The sequence below is a fragment of the Suncus etruscus genome, chromosome 18 (assembly GCF_024139225.1).
Source record: "Suncus etruscus isolate mSunEtr1 chromosome 18, mSunEtr1.pri.cur, whole genome shotgun sequence".
In the NCBI taxonomy this organism is placed as follows: Eukaryota; Metazoa; Chordata; class Mammalia; order Eulipotyphla; family Soricidae; genus Suncus; species Suncus etruscus.
This window is the reverse complement of record NC_064865.1, coordinates 30,153,063-30,173,167: the sequence shown is the minus strand read 5'-3', so window position 1 is coordinate 30,173,167 and position 20,105 is coordinate 30,153,063. Positions and strand designations below refer to the sequence as shown.

The 20,105-nt window shown below is 50.5% G+C and overlaps 1 protein-coding gene across 1 annotated transcript; it reads left to right on the top strand.

Moving 5' to 3' along the window:
• The first annotated feature begins 186 nt into the window (after positions 1-186).
• Positions 187-18,953, top strand: KCNK17 (potassium two pore domain channel subfamily K member 17). The gene is made up of 6 exons (XM_049764754.1): positions 187-309; positions 1,068-1,346; positions 6,017-6,134; positions 11,138-11,298; positions 11,742-11,916; positions 18,643-18,953. Exons 1-6 carry the CDS (start codon positions 187-189, stop codon positions 18,951-18,953), a joined length of 1,167 nt encoding a protein of 388 aa, XP_049620711.1.
• Positions 18,954-20,105: the final 1,152 nt, after the last annotated feature.

The following is a 20,105-nucleotide window of genomic DNA, read 5'->3' as shown; positions in this document are numbered from 1 at the left end:
GGCTCAAGGGACCATGTGTGATGCTAGACATTGAGTCCAGTCACCGTATGCAAGGCAAGTGCTTTACCTGCAGTACTGTTGCTCCAGCCCCACTCTTTGAACATGACACCCCTTGACCTCATTATTATCTCTGGGTTCCTCCACATGAGCCTTTCAAATACCTCATGTATTTGGAAGATACTTGAAATGGAAACCCAGAAGACCCCATATTTCCAGGAAGTCCATTCCAAGGAGGCTGAGAGGCCTTTGGGAGTGCTCCCTGCAGACCTGTCCGCTCTCCTGCCACATCAGGCCATGGCAGGCCAGAAAGTGAGGGGAGAGGAGGACCAAGGAGGCCCAGCTCCCTGCAAACCTCAGTCCTACCTCTCCTAGTCAGGCACTCTGGAAATAGCCCAGCCAAAGCCATGAGGCGGGGGTGGCTCCAGGGAGGAGCCCATGGAAGACTCTCTGCAGCTGCCAGACACCCACTTAAACCCCAGGCTTCCTGAAAGGCAAGAGGCCCGGAAAACTAAAGGAAGCCCTGCGCTACCCCCAAGCCCTGCAGGCCTCCTCCATTCTGAATGGAGTGGAAGTGGGAGCCCTTGGGGAGCCCTTGCAGACCCAAGAAATGAATTAACTCATACCCAGCACAATCAGGCAGGGCTGGTGCCGCAGACATCCACAGAGGACCTGGCAGGCAAGTCCAACGCCAGTGTGCCAGAGTCTAAGGACTTGGATGAGAGGCCCAGACAATAAACTTGGCTTCTTGCTTTCTCTTCCAGCACTGTGCTGTGAGCTGCAACCCCTATGTTGGCTACAGTACATTGGGGGGGGGAGGAGGAAGAGCTAGGGGGGGGGGGGTCCTTCATTTGAGGGCTTGAGGTCACCCAGTTGCCGTCCCTTTCAAGTGGAGCCTGGCCAAGGGGTGGGCGCTGCAAGAGCGCTGAAGGAGGGGCAGAGGTCCCTCTGGGTCGTGGGATTGGACCTCGGCGGGTGTGGCAAGGCTGTCCCACCCCCAACACGCCCCCTCCGCGGAGAAAACTGGGCGGAGACGGGCTTTGGTCTGAGAAGGTCCGCTCCGGCTCCAGCCAGGTCCTTGCTCTTCGTCTGAGACCCGGGACACCGGCGCCGTCCGGCCCAGGATGCTCAGGGCCCGAGTTGAGGGCCGCACGCGGTGCTCCTCGCTGCCAGACACGGTGCTGCTGCTGCTCATCTACCTGGCCTACCTGGCGCTGGGCACCAGCGTGTTCTGCGTGCTGGAAGGTCCCGCGGCCAGAAACTCGAGCCACAAATTCAGGCAGGACAAGTGGGAGCTGCTGCGGAACTTCACGTGTCTCGATGACTCGGCGTTGGATTCGCTGATCCGGGTTAGAGGCAGAAGGCGCCCCCCTGGGAGCACTTGTCCAGAACAGCAGTGGAGGGAGTGCACGATGGGGAGAGTGCTGGGCTGCTTGCTGAGCGTGGGGGGGCTAAAGTGTTGGGCGGGACCCAGCCCCTGTAGTTTGGGGATGGACCCACAATTGCAGCCAGAGGCGTGGGAATCTCCAGTAGGAAGCGGGAGGAAGCAACTGAGCCTGGCAGTGACACCATCTAATTTCGAGAGAACCACAGGGCGTGTGTGTGTGTGTGTGTGTGTGTGTGTGTGTGTGTGTGTGTGTGTGTGTGTGTGTCTGTGTGTGTGTGTGTCTGTGTGTGTGTGTGTGTGTCTGTGTCTGTGTCTGTGTGTGTCTGTGTGTGTGTCTGTGTGTGTATGTTAGGGGGTATCAGGAATTAACAGGACCCACCTGTTAGTGAGGATCCCGATGACCAGAAGTACTTGGCTGGAGGTCTTGGGAGCAAATATACAAATTGAGATCAAGACTGCTGGAGGCCATTGGCAATGCCTAAGGAGCAAGAACATATACATGGTCCTGGGAATCTAGTGGAGGGTAGAGGTGAGAAGGAGGGAGTGGCAGGCCTGTCCCCAGGGCAGTGCAATGAGGCCCTGATGGTAAGGAAGACTGGTAGAGGAGAGACTCGAAGTGTACCAACCCTGCACAAAAGAAGAGGTGGTGGACTCATAAGTGTTCTTTGGGGCCAGAGAGATAGCACAGCGGGTAAGGTGTTTGCTTTGGAAGCTGCTGACTTGGGTTCGATTCCCATATGTCCCTCCTCCAACCTCTCAGGAATTATTTCTGAGCACAGAGCCAGGAGTAACAACCACTGAGTGCAGCTGGGTGTGACCCAAAACCTAAAGAAAAACAGAAGTATTCTTTGTCCAAATGCACATTGTTCAGTTTTGGACACCAGGCTCTGGGCACTGTGCCCAACCAGCCCTGGAGGCTGGGAAGGATCGGATGGGATGTGGGAAATGGAAAAGGACCACGGGAGGCTAGAGGATGCTGGGGTACCTGTTGGGAACTCAAAGAGTTGCAGGCTGGAGGGGATATGGTAGGAAGATTTAGGGTGAAACGTCAGGGATAGATGGGGGGGAGGGTCTCCTCAGAATCCATCTTTTGCTTTTTTTGTTTTTGTTTTTGTTGTTTTGGTTTTGTTTGTATGTTTGATTTTGGGTCACACCCAGCAGCGCTCAGGGGTTACTCCTGGCTCTATGTTCAGAAATCACTCCTGGCAGATCGGGGCACCATCTGGGATACTGGGATTTGAACCGCTGTCCTTCTGCATGCAAGGCAAGTGCCCTACCTCCATGCTATCTCTCTGGCCTCTCAGAATCCATCTTAACCGAACCCAATCTCACATGCTGGCCTGGGAACTGTTCATATTTGGTGAGCCCTAGACTTCTGCACCATTAGCCTATAAATCCTGACCCTGCCTTCTGGTCCAGAATAGCTCTCCCAGAGACAGTCCTGGGAAGGGAGAGAACGGGTGCAAGTGGGAAAAATAGGGAGGATGTTGGCATAGAAGCAGAGTCCTGGCCTTGGACCCAGCTGGCAGGATCCCTCCTTTCCACACTACCCTTAAAAGAGCTAGTAGGGGGCCCGGAGAGATAGCACAGCGGCGTTGGCCTTGCAAGCAGCTGATACAGGACCAAAGGTGGTTGGTTCGAATCCCGGTGTCCCATATGGTCCCCCGTACCTGCCAGGAGCTATTTCTGAGCAGACAGCCAGGAGTAACCCCTGAGCACCGCCGGGTGTGGCCCAAAAACAAAAAAAAAAAAAAAAAGAGCTAATAGGGCTCCTCCAGTCCTATCTTAAACTTGTGCAAGGCAGTCACCTGCTAGTTCCCCACTGAGCCTGTATCTCCCCCCTTGCAAACTGTCAACTGCTGCAACCTGGGTGATGACCGTAATTATAGTGCAAACCCTTCTGGGTACCACTGCTGTGTATCTAGACCAATTATTTGCTTGTTTTAAGACTTGAAATGGAGCAAGGGGGTCAGAAAGATAGCATGGAGGTAAGGTGTTTGCCTTTCATGCAGAAGGATGGTGGTTCGAATCCCGACATCGCATATGGTCCCCTGTGCCTGCTGGGGGCGATTTCTGAGCACGGAGCCAGGAGTAACCCCTGAGCGCTGCCGGGTGTGACCCCCCAAAAAAACTGAAATGGAGTCCACAGGCAATGTCCAGGGCACCTAGATGTCCAGGGCATCTGGGTAGATAAATCAATGCCAGAGGGGGAAGACATATTTGAGTCTTATAGGGTCAGGGTCCAAGAGGGCCACGCCCAGTGTGCCACATGGTCCTGGGAATGGAAGTGGGATCCCTGCACTAGTTTCCTGACTCCATTGTAGCTATTTTACCTGTTTGAGTTCTTCTCACTTACTTCTTCCCTAGGCATTGTTGTTATCATTTCCAGGGAGATAGAGATGGAGATACTGAGGCTCAGTGGATGGGCCTGCTAGCTGCAAGAATGGTGTCTCTGTGTGGATCTCTGAGGGGTGTTTCCTAGGGAATCCAGCAGAGATTCTCTTTGCAATCTGCACACTCCTCCCACCACCACCACTGTACTCTCTTCCTCAGTTCTTCTGGGTAATCTGCTATCTCCAGGATTGAGATATTGTAACCCTACTTCAGAGTCACTTACTTGCAGCTTCCGAGAGAGTGTCAAATCTCCCACCCACACCCTGCCCAAGTCTGGTCCTCCTCAGATGTAGTCATTCTGGGTCAGTGGTCAAGTCTACACCCACTACAAGAGATCTCAGAGGCTCCCCAGTCTTTACATGTAATAGCTGTGGCCCAGCTTCTCAGTTTCTCCTCTTTTTTCTCACTGGGCCTCATGCTGAAGCATCCCTGGGGACTTCTCAGTCTCTCCCCACTGGACTTGTCTACCCAGAAGCCTGATCCTTCCCCCCTTTAGTCGTGATCATGGATATTGGGGGCCAATTGCCACCTGCCTCTAACATAGCTGAGTTAAGCATGGCCTGGCTCCCCTCTGCCTTTCTATCTCCCCCTTTCTAGCTACACCCCCACACACACACTCTATTTCTTCTGGTCCATCCAGCTCAATGTCCTTCCCCCTGGGAGGCTCTGATCTGACCAGGAAGACCCAATGAAACAACTAACCCAACAATGAATTGGGAAAACCCAATGAAACAAGGCTCCTTGTGAAGCTTTCGCCACCCACATCAGAATAAACACCTTGCCTTGCAGTTTTCCTACTGTTTCATATTAGAAATAGTGCAGATGACAGGAGCACCAAATTTATCGTGCTTACTACTGCTTCATTCTCCTCCCACCAGACTCCTGAAGTCCTTGGACCTAAGAGAAAGTCAATGAGAAAAGAATCTGCAGGTAGGGGGCAAAAAAATAGAATAGGGGTAAATACTTTTTTTGAACATGGCTGATTAGGGTTTGAACCCCAGTATTCCATAAGATCTCCCTAAGCACAACCAGGAATTATTCCTGAGCACAGAGCCAGGAATAAGCCTGAGCACAGCAGAGTATTGTCCAAGAACAAAGTAACAACAACGAAAGAATCTGGAAGTCTAAGAAAGCTAATGATGAGTGGGAATTTATGGGACACCAAAAGAATTTGATAGAGATACAGAAGAACCATATAGAGATAAAGGACCTAGGCTAGAACAGCAAAGCACACTCCTGTCCTATAACTGTGAAGGGGAGGTTATTAGTATTCTTATTTTACAAATGAAGCTGAGCATTTTGGTATGGGGAAGGGTGAGCCACACCTGGTGGTGCTCAGGAGCTACTCTCAGCATATTACTTGGAGGGACCTGCAGTACTTGGAGGACCATGAGGTACGAGGGGCAGAGCACAGGCCAAATAAATGCTTGTGAAGCCTTCAAACTGACCCTTTGGGCCATCTGCAGAGGACCCCAAAGCCCTCCCAGGTGTTGAGCTTTTGGCTCATTATCATACAGCCACAGGGCCTTACTGTGCTGGAGTCAGTCAGGAATGTCTCAGTTTTACTGAGGGCAGAGTCATGTCCCCATCAGCTTTAGGATCCCTAAAAGTACACATGTTGTCTGGCCAGATACAGCTGCAGGAATGGGCATGCACAGGAGAGGAAATAAATAGCCAATGAGGTCTGTGTTGCTGAGCATTCTGGGGTAAGGAGAAGGGAAGGAACAGCAGGAAATGCCCTGCTCCTAGGGATCCCCTGATTGAAAGGAGAATCTCCAGGCCCTGGACCAATTGTAACAGGACCAATTGATTGTGAGGATTGTTACTGAGTCTGCATACCTCTGTGTGTGTGATTTTTTGTTTGTTTTTTGTTTTGTTTTGGGGTCACACCCGGCGGTGCTCAAGGGTTACTCCTGGCTGTCTGCTCAGAAATAGCTCCTGGCAGGCATGGGGACCATATGGGACACCGGGATTCAAACCAACCACCTTTGGTCCTGGATCGGCTGCTTGCAAGGCAAACGCCACTGTGCTATCTCTCCGGGTCCTGTGTGTGTGATTTTGCACGTGTTGTGCATGTATGAGCCTATGTATGTCAGTGTATATAGCTATGTGTGCATACACATGTGTGTCTTGTATGCCTGTGGTCGGGGACATCTGTATGCATATGACTATGTGAATGCAGATGCAAGAGCCCAGTCACCCCACAGAGCCTGATGGTCACTGCAGCCTCTTTTCCAGGAGGTCATCAAAGCGTACAAAAGTGGGGACATCGCCCTCGGCAACACCACCACCAGCATGGGACGCTGGGAGTTTGTGGGCTCCTTCTTCTTCTCTGTGTCCACCATCACCACCATTGGTAAGAGCAGGAGTCTGGGTGTATGAGGCTGGGAAAGGTGGCCTCCCACTGAGGGATAGGGATTTGGGGGGGGCAGAATTTCAGGGCTCCCTGAGGTTCTGCCTATAGCACATTCCCAGGAGGTTGACATGAGGCTCAGGTCTGAGAAGCTCCAGGAGACACAGATGTCTCCCCAGGGCAGCAGTGAAGTAGCTTCCATGCCCCTTCTGCCAATCCTACTCAACACTGAACATGAGCTAGTAAAGTGGGGAGAAGGGCTGAGGGGAAATTAGGAAGGAAAGAGGGGCAGATACTAAAATAGACTCACCCCTATCCTCAGGCTTTGGAGGAAAGAGGTATCTGCTCATCTCACCAAGGCACCCCACTCACCCTTTATCTCTCACAAAGATATTGGAGTCATATTTCTCATCTGCTTTGTTGGCATTGTCTAAGGGGGGCAGGGGGCTCATGAGGGGAAGAGAAAGAGCAGACATCTAATTCTAAGCTAGGCCACTCCGAGTTGTGCCAGTCTGCCGGGCCCCTGCATAGCTCAATATTAGCCACCAGGTGGCAGGCGAACCCCGCTGGTGGCTCCAGCTCCCTCAGGCATCTCTCCCAGAGAAACCAGCCTAGCAGCCTCATCCTTGGAGTGGGCCCCTGCAGTTCCAGCCTCTCTATCTAGTTTTAAAATCGGTTGGTGTTTCTTGGAAGCAGGGATCAGGCTTCATGGGCCATTGAGACATGAATGCCTGGAAGCCTCTCGGCTCCGATTCCTGGCATTTATTCACTCCAGAATCCACCTGTGTACAGTGGATGTTCTACAATGGTGTGTCATTAATGGGGTGCATAAGAGCTACATAAATTCCTTCTTGCCCCTTTGATTGACTTCAGAGTACATTCACGTTGGCTGGGTAGCACAGATTTCGGGAAGGGGGTCTTTGCCTCTGAATCCACCCTTGCTTCAACCCTCTGACTGAGTCTTCAGCCCACCAAACTTGAATTATTTTCTCCTGCTCCGCCCGCCCTGACCAGCTCTGTGATGGGAAGGGCATATGTTTGACCCCAACAACACACACTCAAATGCAAAAACTTACAATACACTCACAAGTATGCCCAAACACAGCCACATACACTCACACATAGAGAAGTAGACATATACACACAGTCATATATTCTCACAATTACATGCAGTACTCTCAATGCATTCCTAATATTCACATTTACACACAAATCCACAACATATACTCAGATACTCACATGAACGCATTCCAAATACACACTTAAGCACAAACACACTTATACATTCACATAATATACACATATTCACATTCACAGTACATTTACACTCACACATATACAAATCCACAAACACTTTCTCAGAGCTATTCTGAAAGGCATAGCAGAACACTGCTTCCTTGGTCCTCCTGTCCTCTGGGAACTGATGGTTAAAAGGGCAGCATTTTCCAAAGCCCCAAATGAACTGAGTCCGGAAGAACAGAGACACTGTTGGGCCTCAAGACAGGCCTGAGTCCACATGGTTCATAGTCTCTGGACTTTAGCCAGATTTCCTTCCTTGTCCAGTTCTCAACACAACAAGCCCCAATACCAGGATGGGCCAGAGAATTCTAGGTGTGGTGGTACAATGGTCAATCAAACTGCCTTCTAGAGGCTGATAGTGAGGCTGGAGTGAGGGCACATCTGGTTGAGGAAAAGGCAATGGTGAACACTCTGGAGGTGGGAGGTGCATAAATAAAAATAAAGCCAGGTAAGGTCATGGTGAAGGTGAATGGAGTCTTATACAGCTACCCCTCTCTGATACTATAGCTTTGAAGCTAAGATAGAAAGAAAATAAAGAACAAATTCTGCAGTCTTGTCCTGGGGGAAAGACCCTCCCAACAGCAAGTACAAAGATCCTAAGGCAGGGGAGTGGTTAGTTCATGTAAAGAATCTGCTAACTAGAGAGGGCAGGAAAAGCGAGTGGCGCCGAGTTTGGAGAGAAGGTTCTGGGGATATACCCACAGAGTTTGAGTAGATGAGTAGTGACAGGGAAATCATCTAAAGTGAGAGGTTGTGTGGACAGACACAGGCATATTGAGAAAGACCAAAGAGTCTCCTGGCTGTCAGCTGAGCTCATCCAAGGCCTCTCCAAGGGTCCTTCCAGGGATGGAGTATGGGCTGGGGAGTGGGCATCAGTTAGAGGATAGGTGGATAAATAACTGAAAAACAAGGGTCTTACCTTTCTGAGTACCAAAGATGAAGAAAAGAAATCCTCTCCTTGGGAGGAGGAAACTAGAAAGACAAGAGGGCAAGATGCATGTGGTTCCCAGAGGCCTTGGATATTCCCACTTGAAAGTCTGGTCAGTGCTGCTCAATGTTTCTTCCACCCATTCATTCAACAGACATTTATAGAGCACCTGCTGTTGACTTAGTGCTTGACTAAGTCTCAACACATCCCCAAGTACCTACTTTTAAGCTCGACCACACTGTTCTATCTGTAGATATCAATATTCCCATTCTACAGATAAGGAAATGGAGGCTCAGGAAAGTCAAGCCACCGCTCCATGCCTGCCAGGGACCTGCACAGGGCAGAGCTGGGATTCACACCCAGTAAGTGCTTCCAATGTCAAAGCACTTGAGCTGGACTTGGATATGTCTGGCCTCCTTGGGAATGAGGTGGGGTGCTGAGCCCCCTAGGTGTGGGCTGAAGGAAATCAGCCATGACAAGGGAGTGTGGAATATAGGGAAGTAGAGGATCCAGGGTGTCAGGGGAGTATACAGGCAGGGTGCAAGGCATTCATTCATCTAGTTGTACATTCATTCCTGTGTTTCTCATCCATTCTATGCTTACTCGGTGCTGAAGCAGGGAATCTCTCTTGTCTGTCCTATGTCAGTTACTAAGAATGGAAAAAGATGATTAAGACCAGCCTTTCTCTCAAGAGACTGGGGATGCTGGGAGCAGAAAACAGGAAAATAAAGCATTGTGATACAGCACTTCTCTCCGTACCTGTAGAATGAGGGAGCCACCCCCAGCAGGGCAGGATTTGATTCAGTGACTTAAAAATTACACTTTTGGGGGGCTGGAGTAATAGAAGGTAGGGCACTTGCTTTGTACACTCTGGCCTAGGTTTGATCCCCCGAGCCCTGCCAAGAATGATTCTTGAGTTCAGAGCCAAGAGTAACCCCTGAACATCACCAAGCGTGATCCAAAAACAAAATGAGAAACAAAACACACTCTTGGGGGAGAGTTATATGTTCAAAGGCACAGCTGCATGAAGGGAGCTTCAGGTTTGATATAGAAGGAGCTGGGAAAGATGGGTCTCGGACACGGTCCGGATGGGGGAAGGCATAATCGGGTTTGCATTTTATTTTATTTTATTAATTTAATTTGGGGGAGGAATGTTTGGAGCACTCTTGACAATGCTCACAATTTATTTCTAGTTTTGTGCTCACAGAAGTGGTGAATCTGGGACAGCCACAAGCCAAGTAAATGCCCTACCTTCAATATTATGACTCTAGACCCTTGTTTATGTCATTTTCGATGTTTACTGTTTTTATTGACTTATCATGAGTTCACAGGACTAAGAACTATCCAAGATTTAGCTTCACACCTCTGTATGTATAATATATTGTCACCATCTCTGCCACCCAAGTGCAGTCCTCCCAACACCCTTCATCCCCTCTGCTCCTTCCTCCTGAACTATTTCTCCTGGAAGTACCATAGTTTTCATGAACCCAGACATTAGTTTTGTCCTTCACTTCCTACCACTCACCATGGTCACCTCAAGTTCCACTCACTTTTCCTCATAGCAGATAATGGCTTTCCATTGAATGTGTATATCAGGCTTGCATCCTACAAAGACAAAACAGTGGTGGCAACCAAGAAGGGACAAGAATGGAGAGGAGAACATTCAAACTAACAAAACCCTTTCAAGAACACCTCAGCCTCTTCCTTAAACACAAGCACATGCACACCATCACACATACATATGCGTGCATAAACACACAGACTCCTGAAGCCTCCTCATCAACCCCTCAGTCTTCAAGGGTTCTTTGGTAGAGAGAGCATGAGACTTTGAGGCCATCTCCCCCTGGGAAAGAACAGCAGGAGGAAGGACCCACCAATGTGTAGCTTTAAGAGCTGGTGAGGGAGCAGAGAGATAACATGAGGTAGGGCATTTGCCTTGCATGCAGAAAGACGGTAGTTCGAATCCCGTCATCCCATATGGTCCCCTGAGCCTGCCAGGAGCGATTTCTGAGTGTAGAGTCAGGAGTAACCCCTGAGCGCTGCCGGGTGTGACCCAAAAACCAAAAATTCAAAAACAAACAAAAAAAAAGGAGCTGGTGAGGGAATCTCAGTAGGGCTGCCTGGAGGGAATCGTAGCTCCAGTGACCTATAATCATGTCCATAGAGTAGTGTGGCCTGGATTTGAAAGCACGGAGACTCTTCTACACTCTACCAAGAGGAAGGAAAGAAAAAGGGATTCTCAAACTTTGCCAGTTTGAGCTCACACACCCCACTCAGCCACCTAGAGCTTTGCTTTTTCCACCCATAAAATATGAAGTCACACACACACACACACACACACACACACACACACACACACACACACACATTGGCAAGGGTGACTGTGAGGTTTTAAGGAATGAACAGATGGTCCCAGTGCAAGATCAGGACACAAAGGGACTTGGCCAATGCTAGCTGCTGGCTGGGGAGGTGGCTCACTGAACAGCACTTGTCTAACATGTGGGCAACCCCAGCTTTCATCCCTGGTACCACATGGCTCCCACCTCCTCAGGGTACAGCACAGGAGGCCCCTAAATACCAAGAATGACCCCATAATCCTCCACAGTGTTGGGCCTGAGCAGCATCACCTCAACAGGCCAAGTATCACCAAAGTGGATCTTGGTGCCCTGAACATTGCCCCAGGCCCCATAAAAGAATCTGAGTTGTTTTATCAGAAATGGCTGAAGGAGGCCTCTGGGCAGAGAAAGGTTCCCTGAAGTGCCCCCTGGTCTCCTCTCAGGCTACGGCAATCTGAGCCCCCACACCATGGCTGCCCGGCTCTTCTGTATCTTCTTCGCTCTGGTGGGAATCCCCCTCAACCTCGTGGTACTCAACCAGCTGGGCCGTCTCATGAAGCGAGGGGTGCATGGCTGTGCCCGCAGGCTGGGAAAGACCTGGAAGGTGAGGAGGCTACATGAGTGGGTAAGAGGGGTGGGCGAATCAAGGTGACTGGTGGGGCCAAAACAATAGCACAGCGGTAGGGCATTTGCCTTGCACACGGCAGATCCAGGATGGACCTGGTTAGATCTCCGGTGTCTCATATGGTCCCCCCTAGCCAGGAGCAATTTCTGACTGCATAGCCAGGAGCAACTCCTGAGCATCACCAGGAGTGCCCCCCCAAAAAATAACCAAGGTGACCGGTGGGGATGGGTTGGAATTGGGAATGATGAGTGGGAGTGGATGGGAATTGGGGGTCACTGCCCAGATAGGGGTCTTTAATCATAAGGGGCACTAGTAGGAACCTGAGGACAGAATATAAAAGAGATGGAGAGAACACAGGGCAGCCTTTGTCCTATCCCAGCTCACTACCCTCCAGGCATCTGCCACCCCTGTCACACCTACAGGACCCAACCAAGGCCCGGTGGCTGGCAGGCTCCGGTGCCCTCATCTCAGGCCTCCTGCTCTTCCTTCTCCTGCCGCCATTGCTCTTCTCCTGCATGGAGGGCTGGAACTACGTGGAGAGTTTCTACTTTGCCTTCATGACACTCAGCACTGTGGGCTTCGGGGACTATGTGATTGGTAAGAGCTCCAAAGGTAGGAGGGGTGTCCCTTCTAGAGCTAAGCTGGATATTACACTCCACTCCTCTGTTCCCCTGACATCTGGACCTGACACAGAACTTGATGCCCCAGAGTCCAGAGATTGCTGTGTCTTTGGCACAATTCACCTTTGTCATATAACAGGGCTATGGTCACCCAGCTGAAAGGCCACAATGGAGTTTGAGCCCATTGAGTGCTTCGGAGAAGTCACTGTTTCTGGGCATCTTGATAAGATGGAGGAGTGGAAAGACTTGCACGACCAGGAGCTCAGCTGATGTACCTAAATTCCACAGAGAGGGGGAATCCCTGACTCCCCCACTCCATGTTTCCTTTTTACATCACTCTGCCCCGTGGAACTTGAAGTTTCTTATCACCCCTGGTGCTATGTCCCAGGCTCAGGACCCCAGTGGCAGCAACCCTGACACCTTAAAAAATTGAGTTGGATGTCCAGCAGGGGGCAATGTGGAAGTTCTGTGGGAGGTGGAAGCCGGACCTCAGCAGCACTGCTGCTCCTGGACTAGAGGTTTGCCCCAGGAGCAGTGCCTCTGAAGGTTCCATGGGGGCATCCGGGGGCGCTGTGCCTGTTCTGGGATCCTCTGGCCCTAAATAAGCAGCTAAGTGGGCAGGCAACGTACTAGACTGGGCTGCAGTTCACTCTGAAGCCCAGCCACTTGCTGAGATAGTACAGCTAGTAAGACATGATTCTATTCTGGTCCGGTTTAGTCTTTACTTTCTTTCTTAGGTCAGAGGATATGGAGACCAGGAGTTGCCCTGGAGGTGCTCAAAGCGGAGATCAGTACTGGGGATCAGCTCCCATATATGCCAGAGCCCTTAAACCATCTCTCAGACCTGATGTCAGTTTGTCTCCCAAATTTATTCATTCATATTGCATCAGCTCCCCTTCTCTGGGCCTTAGTGTTCCCATCTGGAGAGTGGGCTCTGAGAAAACTGCCAGCTAAGCCCCTAGGGCCTTCTAGTCTGTTGAAAGTCCTTTCTCCCTGCTGTTCTTTAGGCAAAGGGAGGAAAGAGGGAGGAAAAAGGGAGGAGAACTGAACTGACCCCATTTGCCCCTCCCACCACTCCAATTGCTCTTCTGTCCTCTCTTCCCTGTCCCACAGCCATTGCTGGCTGAGCCGGTTGGCCATTGCATCACCTGGCTATCTGTGCAGCTCATCTCCCTCCTCTCTTTATCTCTTAGGGTCTTTATTTTTTATAAGTGGCATCGGGTCACATGAAAACCTCTAGTGCTTTCCCTTGGTCTCAGAATGGAGTCCAAAGCCCAGGACAATAGCTAGAAGAGCATCTCTTCATTCTGAGATCTCCTTTTGCCAGGAAGTGCCCTTTAACTGACCGGTCTAGAGTGGCACAATTAGACAGATCCTGGGCAGCCTCTCGACCACTGGGGTGCAAATGATGACACTTAGAACACTCACCCTGCTGATAGTTCCCAGAAAGGAGGAGAAAGTGGAAAAAGGATCCGCCAGTGACAGTCTCAAGGTGCCACTCATCACCAGGGCTCCCAGAATCTGGTCCTGGGGTCAACCGCTGCCCCTGAAAGTTTGCCTGGAGCAGCCTCTAGGGCAGAGTCTCTACTAGGGTGTCACCTGTGGCAGTGACAGTGCAGTTAGAGGAAGAGGGTTCACAGGATAGCAGGATTCTTTCAGCCAGTGGGAGGACTGGGCTAGATCCTTCCTTTTGTTTTTAGGGTATCCATGTCTAGAGGGCTCTCAAGGGGCTCAGGTCTCCCAGAGTTCTCCTCCTAGCCATTCCAAATGGGAAGCACGGTCCAAACCCTTGAGGGGTCTGTATTCCCAAAGGGCCACTGGTTCTGGTTCCCTGTGCAACCACTTAGGTGCATGCAGGCTGCACTGAGACTATAGTAGTTTCATCTGGAAGGGGAGCAGGAGGGGAAGAAGCAGATGAAGTGGTGAGCTGCAAGCCTAGGGCAGGTCCTGCTGTAGCCCCAGCCAGCTCCTTGCTGCACAGGTTTTAAACCTTCCACAAGATCTGAGATGGCAAAATGTCCCTCATTGTGGTCTTTGTCTTCTATCCTACAGAAACAGGAACCCAATCCTTTCTTTGGGGTACAGGAGATAGCTTACAGCCCTAGCACCGTATGGCTCCCAGGTGACTCTAGTTGGAATGCAGGTGGTCCCCAGTTCAGCAAAACCTGAGCAGCTCACTGTTACCAGTTTGGAGCTGGAAACCATCTGGAGCAAACAATGGGGTGGATTTCACTGGCCATGGCACCTGGATGCTGATGGGGAGGACACACACACACACACACACACACACACACACACACACACACACACACACACATATATATGCCTTGGAAGGAAGGAAGGAAGGACGGAAGGAAGGAAGGAAGGAAGGAAGGAAGGAAGGAAGGAAGGGAGGGAGGGAGGGAGGGAGGGAGGGAGGGAGGGAGGGAGGGAGGGAGGGAGGAAGGAAGGAAGGAAGGAAGGAAGGAAGGAAGGAAGGAAGGAAGGAAGGAAGGAAGGAAGGGAGGGAGGGAGGGAGGGAGGGAGGGAGGGTGGGAGGGTGGGAGGGGGAGGGAAGGAGGGAGGAAGGAAGGAAGGAAGGAAGGAAGGAAGGAAGGAAGGAAGGAAGGAAGGAAGGAAGGAAGGAAGGAAGGAAGGAAGGAAGGAGGGAGGGAGGGAGGGAGGAAGGAAGGAAGGAAGGAAGGAAGGAAGGAAGGAAGGAAGGAAGGAAGGAAGGAAGGAAGGAAGGAAGGAAGGAGGGAGGGAGGGAGGAAAGAAGGAAGGAAGGAGGGAGGGAGGAAAGAAGGAAGGAAGGAAAGAAGGAAGGAAGGAAGGAAGGAGGAAGGGAGGGAGGGAGGAAAGAAGGAAGGAGGAAGGGAGGGAGGGAGGAAAGAAGGAAGGAAGGAAGGAGGGAGGGAGGGAGGGAGGAAAGAAGGAGGGAGGGAGAAAAGAAGGAAGGAAGGAGGAAGGGAGGGAGGAAGGAAGGAAGGAGGGAGGGAGGGAGGAAAGAAGGAAGGAAGGAAGGAGGGAGGGAGGGAGGAAAGAAGGAAGGAAGGAAGGAAGGAAGGAAGGAAGGAAGGAAGGAAGGAAGGAAGGAAGGAAGGAGGGAGGGAGGGAGGGAGGGAGGGAGGGAGGGAGGGAGGGAGGGAGGAAAGAAGGAAGGAGGGAGGGAGGGAGGGAGGAAAGAAGGAAGGAAGGAAGGAAGGAAGGAAGGAAGGAAGGAAGGAAGGAAGGAAGGAAGGAAGGAAGGAAGGAAGGAAGGAAGGAAGGAGGGAGGGAGGAAAGAAGGAAGGAAGGAAGGAAGGAGGAAGGGAGGGAGGGAGGAAAGAAGGAAGGAAGGAAGGAGGGAGGGAGGGAGGAAAGAAGGAAGGAAGGAAGGAGGGAGGGAGGGAGGAAAGAAGGAAGGAAGGAAGGAGAAGAAAGGAGGGAGGGAGGAAAAGAAGAAGGAATGAAAGAGGAAGGAGAAAGGAAGGGAGATGGAGAGAAGAGAAGAGGGAGAGAGAGAGAGAGATTTCTCTGGAGTAGCCAAGGTATTCCTAGCCAGACCAATCTTGAGCAGTACCATAGCTGTGAGCCCTTGCACTGAACTACCAGTCCAATTAGCTAAGAAACTCTGGGTCTCCTAAGCACTGCTTTGGGAGCACCCACCATTAGAGTCTCTCTTGACTGGGAGTAGGGACAGGTTCCATTCCTGGCCACTGCTGGCCACTGTCCAAGAATGGCAGCCCCAGGTGGCACTGGCTTCACAGCAACTCAATCAGGCCCTGGCTGAGCCTCTTAGAATTACAAGGACCTGTTCCCTCTGGCCTCAGCCCCCTGCCGCCACCCCCACACCCCCCAATTGCATTTGCAACATAACCCAGCGCCTTGCCAGCTGCCAGATCTCCTGCCACTTATGATTTAGGCTTTAAAAAATGAAATAAAGGGGAGAAGAACGTCCCTCCCCTCTGCTGCCAGGAGCTGCCTAAGCTGAGGGCTAGAGGGCTGACTCCCCACTGATCTCATTTGGGAGCGCCAGCGGAATCGGGGCCCCCATAACCCAATCAGTTTAATTGAATCCTGCATTTACCAGGGCTGTGTGGAGTCTCAGCCCCAAGCTGGGGCCTGGGAAAGGGCCTGAGCCTGGGAAGGCAGAACAGCAAGCTTGTCTTGAGGCCAGAGGACAGAATGCTGGTGTGAGGGCTAGGGGTCATAGTGTCGGAGCTATGATAGAAATGGACCTGGAGGAAGGAGGAGGACAGGTCACCTGTTCCCAGTCTGTGAGGGAGGCAAGACAACCCCTAGATATGGATAGAGGAACTTACTTCTAGACTCCTTTGCATGACTTAGCTAAGTCTCACTGGGACCCAGTCAGTTCCCTGTTTCTTGTCAAATCTGTTTACCCACAATGGGCACCCCAGCTAAATAAATCAATAACCAAGTACAGATCTGGGAAATCAGATTCCAGGAAACATTGTGAGGATGACAGAGGTGTGATCTCATGGCTCAATTAGCTGTGCTAAAGGCAATCCCTGTGATTGTCTGCATTGTGTAGGTGAGGAAGCTGAGACCTGAGAGAGTAGTGGTCCACCCAGTAAACTCACAAGAGAGGGTTCAGGATGCAGCTCAGCAGGAGATCACTTACTTGCATGGGGACAACCTGTGTTTTATCCCAAGGCCAACAGAAAACTAACATCCAGCACAGACTGAGTTCATCAGCCTACTTCTGGGGGGAGGGGGGGTGACCTCTGAGCCTGAGATGAAGATTGAGGGGGAGTTTTCCAGGCTAAGGGAAATGGAAATGAAGAAGGATGACAGAGGAGACTTGAAAAAGAGGAGTCTGGGGGCCAGAGAGATAGCACAGCGGTAGGGCATTTGCCTTGCACGCTGCCAACACAGGATGGCACCCTCCTATAAGGTCCCCAGAGCCTGCCAGCCTGCCAGGAGCGACTTCTGAGAGCAGAGCTAGAAGTAACTCCTGAGCTCTGCCGGGTGTGACCCAAAAAACAGAAAGAAAGAAAGAAAGAAAGAAAGAAAGAAAGAAAGAAAGAAAGAAAGAAAGAAAGAAAGAAAGAAAGAAAGAGAGAGAGAGAGAGAGAGAGAGAGAGAGAGAGAGAGAGAGAGAGAGGAAGGAAGGAAGGAAGGAAGGAAGGAAGGAAGGAAGGAAGGAAGGAAGGAAGGAAGGAAGGAAGGAAGGAAGGAAGGAAGGAAGGAAGGAAGGAAGGAAGGAAGGAAGGAAGGAAGAAAGGAAGGAAGGAAGGAAGAAAGAAAGAGGGGCCGGGCGGTGGCGCTGGAGGTAAGGTGCCTGCCTTGCCTGCGCTAGCCTAGGATGGACCTCGGTTCGATCCCCCGGCGTCCCATATGGTCCCCCAAGAAGCCAGGAGCAACTTCTGAGCGCATAGCCAGGAGTAACCCCTGAGCGTCACAGGGTGTGGCCCAAAAACAAAAAAAAGAAAGAAAGGAAGGAAGGAAGGAAGGAAGGAAGGAAGGAAGGAAGGAAGGAAGAAAGAAAGAAAGAAAGAAAGAAAGAAAGAAAGAAAGAAAGAAAGAAAGAAAGAAAGAAAGAAAGAAAGAAAGAAAGAAAGAAAGAAAGAAAGAAAGAGAAAGAAAAGGAGGAAGGAAGGAAGGAAGGAAGGAAGGAAGGAAGAAAGAAAGAAAGAAAGAAAGAAAGAAAGAAAGAAAGAAAGAAAGAAGAAAGAAAGAAAGAAAGAAAGAAAGAAAGAGAGAGAGAAAGAAAGAAAAGGAGGAAGGAAGGAAGGAAGGAAGGAAGGAAGGAAGGAAGGAAGGAAGGAAGGAAGGAAGGAAGGAAGGAAGGAAGGAACCTAAAGAACAGAGACAGATTGCAAATGTCAGTAATTCCAATTGTTCATCATGAAACCCTGAGCAAGCTGCCTCCCTTCAGATAAATAAAAGCAAAAACAAGATTAAAACTAGTTAGGATGCTTGCCTTGCACACGGCTGACCTGGATTTGATGCTTAGCACCCCATGTGGTCTTCAGAGCCCACCAGAAGTGATCCCTGAGTGCAGAGCCAGGTGTAAGGCCTAAGCACAGCTGGGTGTGAACACCACCACCAAAAAAAAAAAGAACAAAACCAAAAGCAGGCAAACAGTAGAAAAGACATTTCTCTTGAGGGTTTGTTAAAAGTTTGTTTCTGATCCAATAAGTCTGAGGGGGGCCATGTCATGTGTATGTCTAACAAACTCTTAGGCAACTGCTGCTACTGAGTCAAGCAACAAGCACTTTTAGAACTACTAATTTAGAACCCAGGGTCCTTTAGAAAGACAAAGAAAAAATTGAGTTTACAAATCCATGTAGGAAGGTTTCTTGAACTCCTTGGTGTTTTGTTGTTGTTTGTTTGTTTGTTTGTTTTGGGCCACACCTGGCAGCAATGGTACTCGGGTTACTCCTGGCTCTGCACTCAGAAATCACTCTTGGCAGACTCGGGGATCATTTGAGATGCCGGGAATCAAACCCAGGTCCGTCCCAGGTTAGCTGTATGCAAAACAAACATCCTACTGCTATGCTATCACTCTGGCCCTCTTGAACTCCTTGGGAGGTGACTTCCATTGGAGGAGCAGAAGGGGATTTGGGCCATACTCCATGGTGCTCATGGATAGGCATGGCTCTGTGCTCAGGAATGGCCATATTCACTGGGACTGTTGCCTGCAAGGTCAACTCCTTAACCCCTGGACTCTCTGAACTTCCCTTAACCCCTGGACTCTCTGACCTTCCCTCTCTGACAGGGATGGATCCCTCACGGACATACCCACTATGGTACAAGAACACGGTGTCTCTCTGGATCCTCTTTGGGATGGCATGGCTGGCTCTCATCATCCAACTGATCCTGTCCCTTCTCGAGAGTCCCAGGAGGCCCTGTTCATGCTATCACCATGGCTTTATGGAGGACATCAAGCCCCAAAGCTGGAGACAGGGGTCAAAGGAGAAGGCAGAGCCTCATTCCTCACAGCCAGGCTGCTGTCCAGAGGGGTCTCTAGGAGTCTTGCAGCATCCAGAACCTTCTGCTCAGGCTGCTGGCTGTGGAAGGAACAGCTAATTTTACTTCAAGATGGACACCGTCTGCCTCTGCTACAACAACCTTGGTGTCTGACCACCAAGCTAAGGACATTATTTTTTTTTTCTTTGCTAATCTAGATACTGCTGTTTAATTACATTTCCTCCAATGGGCTACACAAAGAAATATTTTGTGTGACTTCTGAATGTCCCATGTTCAGAGACAGGTGAGCAGTGACTGCTCTTCATCCCCTATTTCCTCCAGCTAGTTCCATCTAGCTAGCTGCAATGTAGTTAGGGTGCTGGTATGCTGGCAGCCACGTTGCACCAGGAGGCAGAGACCATGTTGGAGAGAGGTGACATAATCCAGGGTGCCTAATGTTTGCAAAACCACACCAAAGGCTGACAAACCTCCCTGCTATGAGAGAAATAAAATAGATCTTACTTAATACTTATGTCACTCACAACCAAAACCAATTCTAATACACTCAAGGTAGCCTCTGAGTCCAGAGTTATACAGAGAAACTCATCCAAAACGGGCAATGGGGTTGAGTTGAATAGTAGAGTATGGAGTCTCTGCACTTGGTTTGCAAAGCCAGGTCACTTTCAGGTTTGCTGAGGCTAAGAATCTCTCCCTCAGCTCTCCCATTCTCACTCAGGTCCTCACTAAGCAACATACAGCCATGCAAACATTGACAGACCCAGATCCCCAAATTTAGCCCTGGAGATTTCGAGGGGCGTAAGTGTTCTTCCGCTCTCCTTCTCTTCACTGTCCTCCAGGGACCCAGGAAGTGAGTGGGATCCTTCCCTCTGGACAATCCCCTCAGCCTCAGTGTGTCCTGGAACTGGTCAGTCTTTTGGCCAGGGAAGAAGGAAGAGCTGTTACATCACCCAGCTTACGCCATCCGGCCCTGTTGAGCAAATACCAGTCCTGTGTCCACTTCCGAACTCTGGACCAAGACAAGAAAGAGATCTCTAGAATAAGAAAGGGTCTGCTGGAGGTCTACAGGAGGCAACTTCTGAACCTAGCAGTTCAAAACTGAGGAGCAGACGCCAAAACAATAGTACGGAGGGTGGGTGCTTATCTTGTATATGTCTGACCCAGGTTCAATAGGTAGCATCCAATATGGTACCCTGAGTACCACCAGGATTGATTCCTGAGTACAGAACCAGTAGTAACCCTTAGCACTGCTGT

Bases quoted from the DNA above. Each gene is read 5' to 3' on its own strand.
- KCNK17 (XM_049764754.1), top strand. From the start codon at position 187: ATGGAAACCCAGAAGACCCCATATTTCCAGGAAGTCCATTCCAAGGAG. The intron at 6,135-11,137 runs GTAAGAGCAGGA...GTCTCCTCTCAG, and splicing joins GTCCACCATCACCACCATTG to GCTACGGCAATCTGAGCCCC. The intron at 11,917-18,642 runs GTAAGAGCTCCA...CCTCTCTGACAG, and splicing joins CTTCGGGGACTATGTGATTG to GGATGGATCCCTCACGGACA.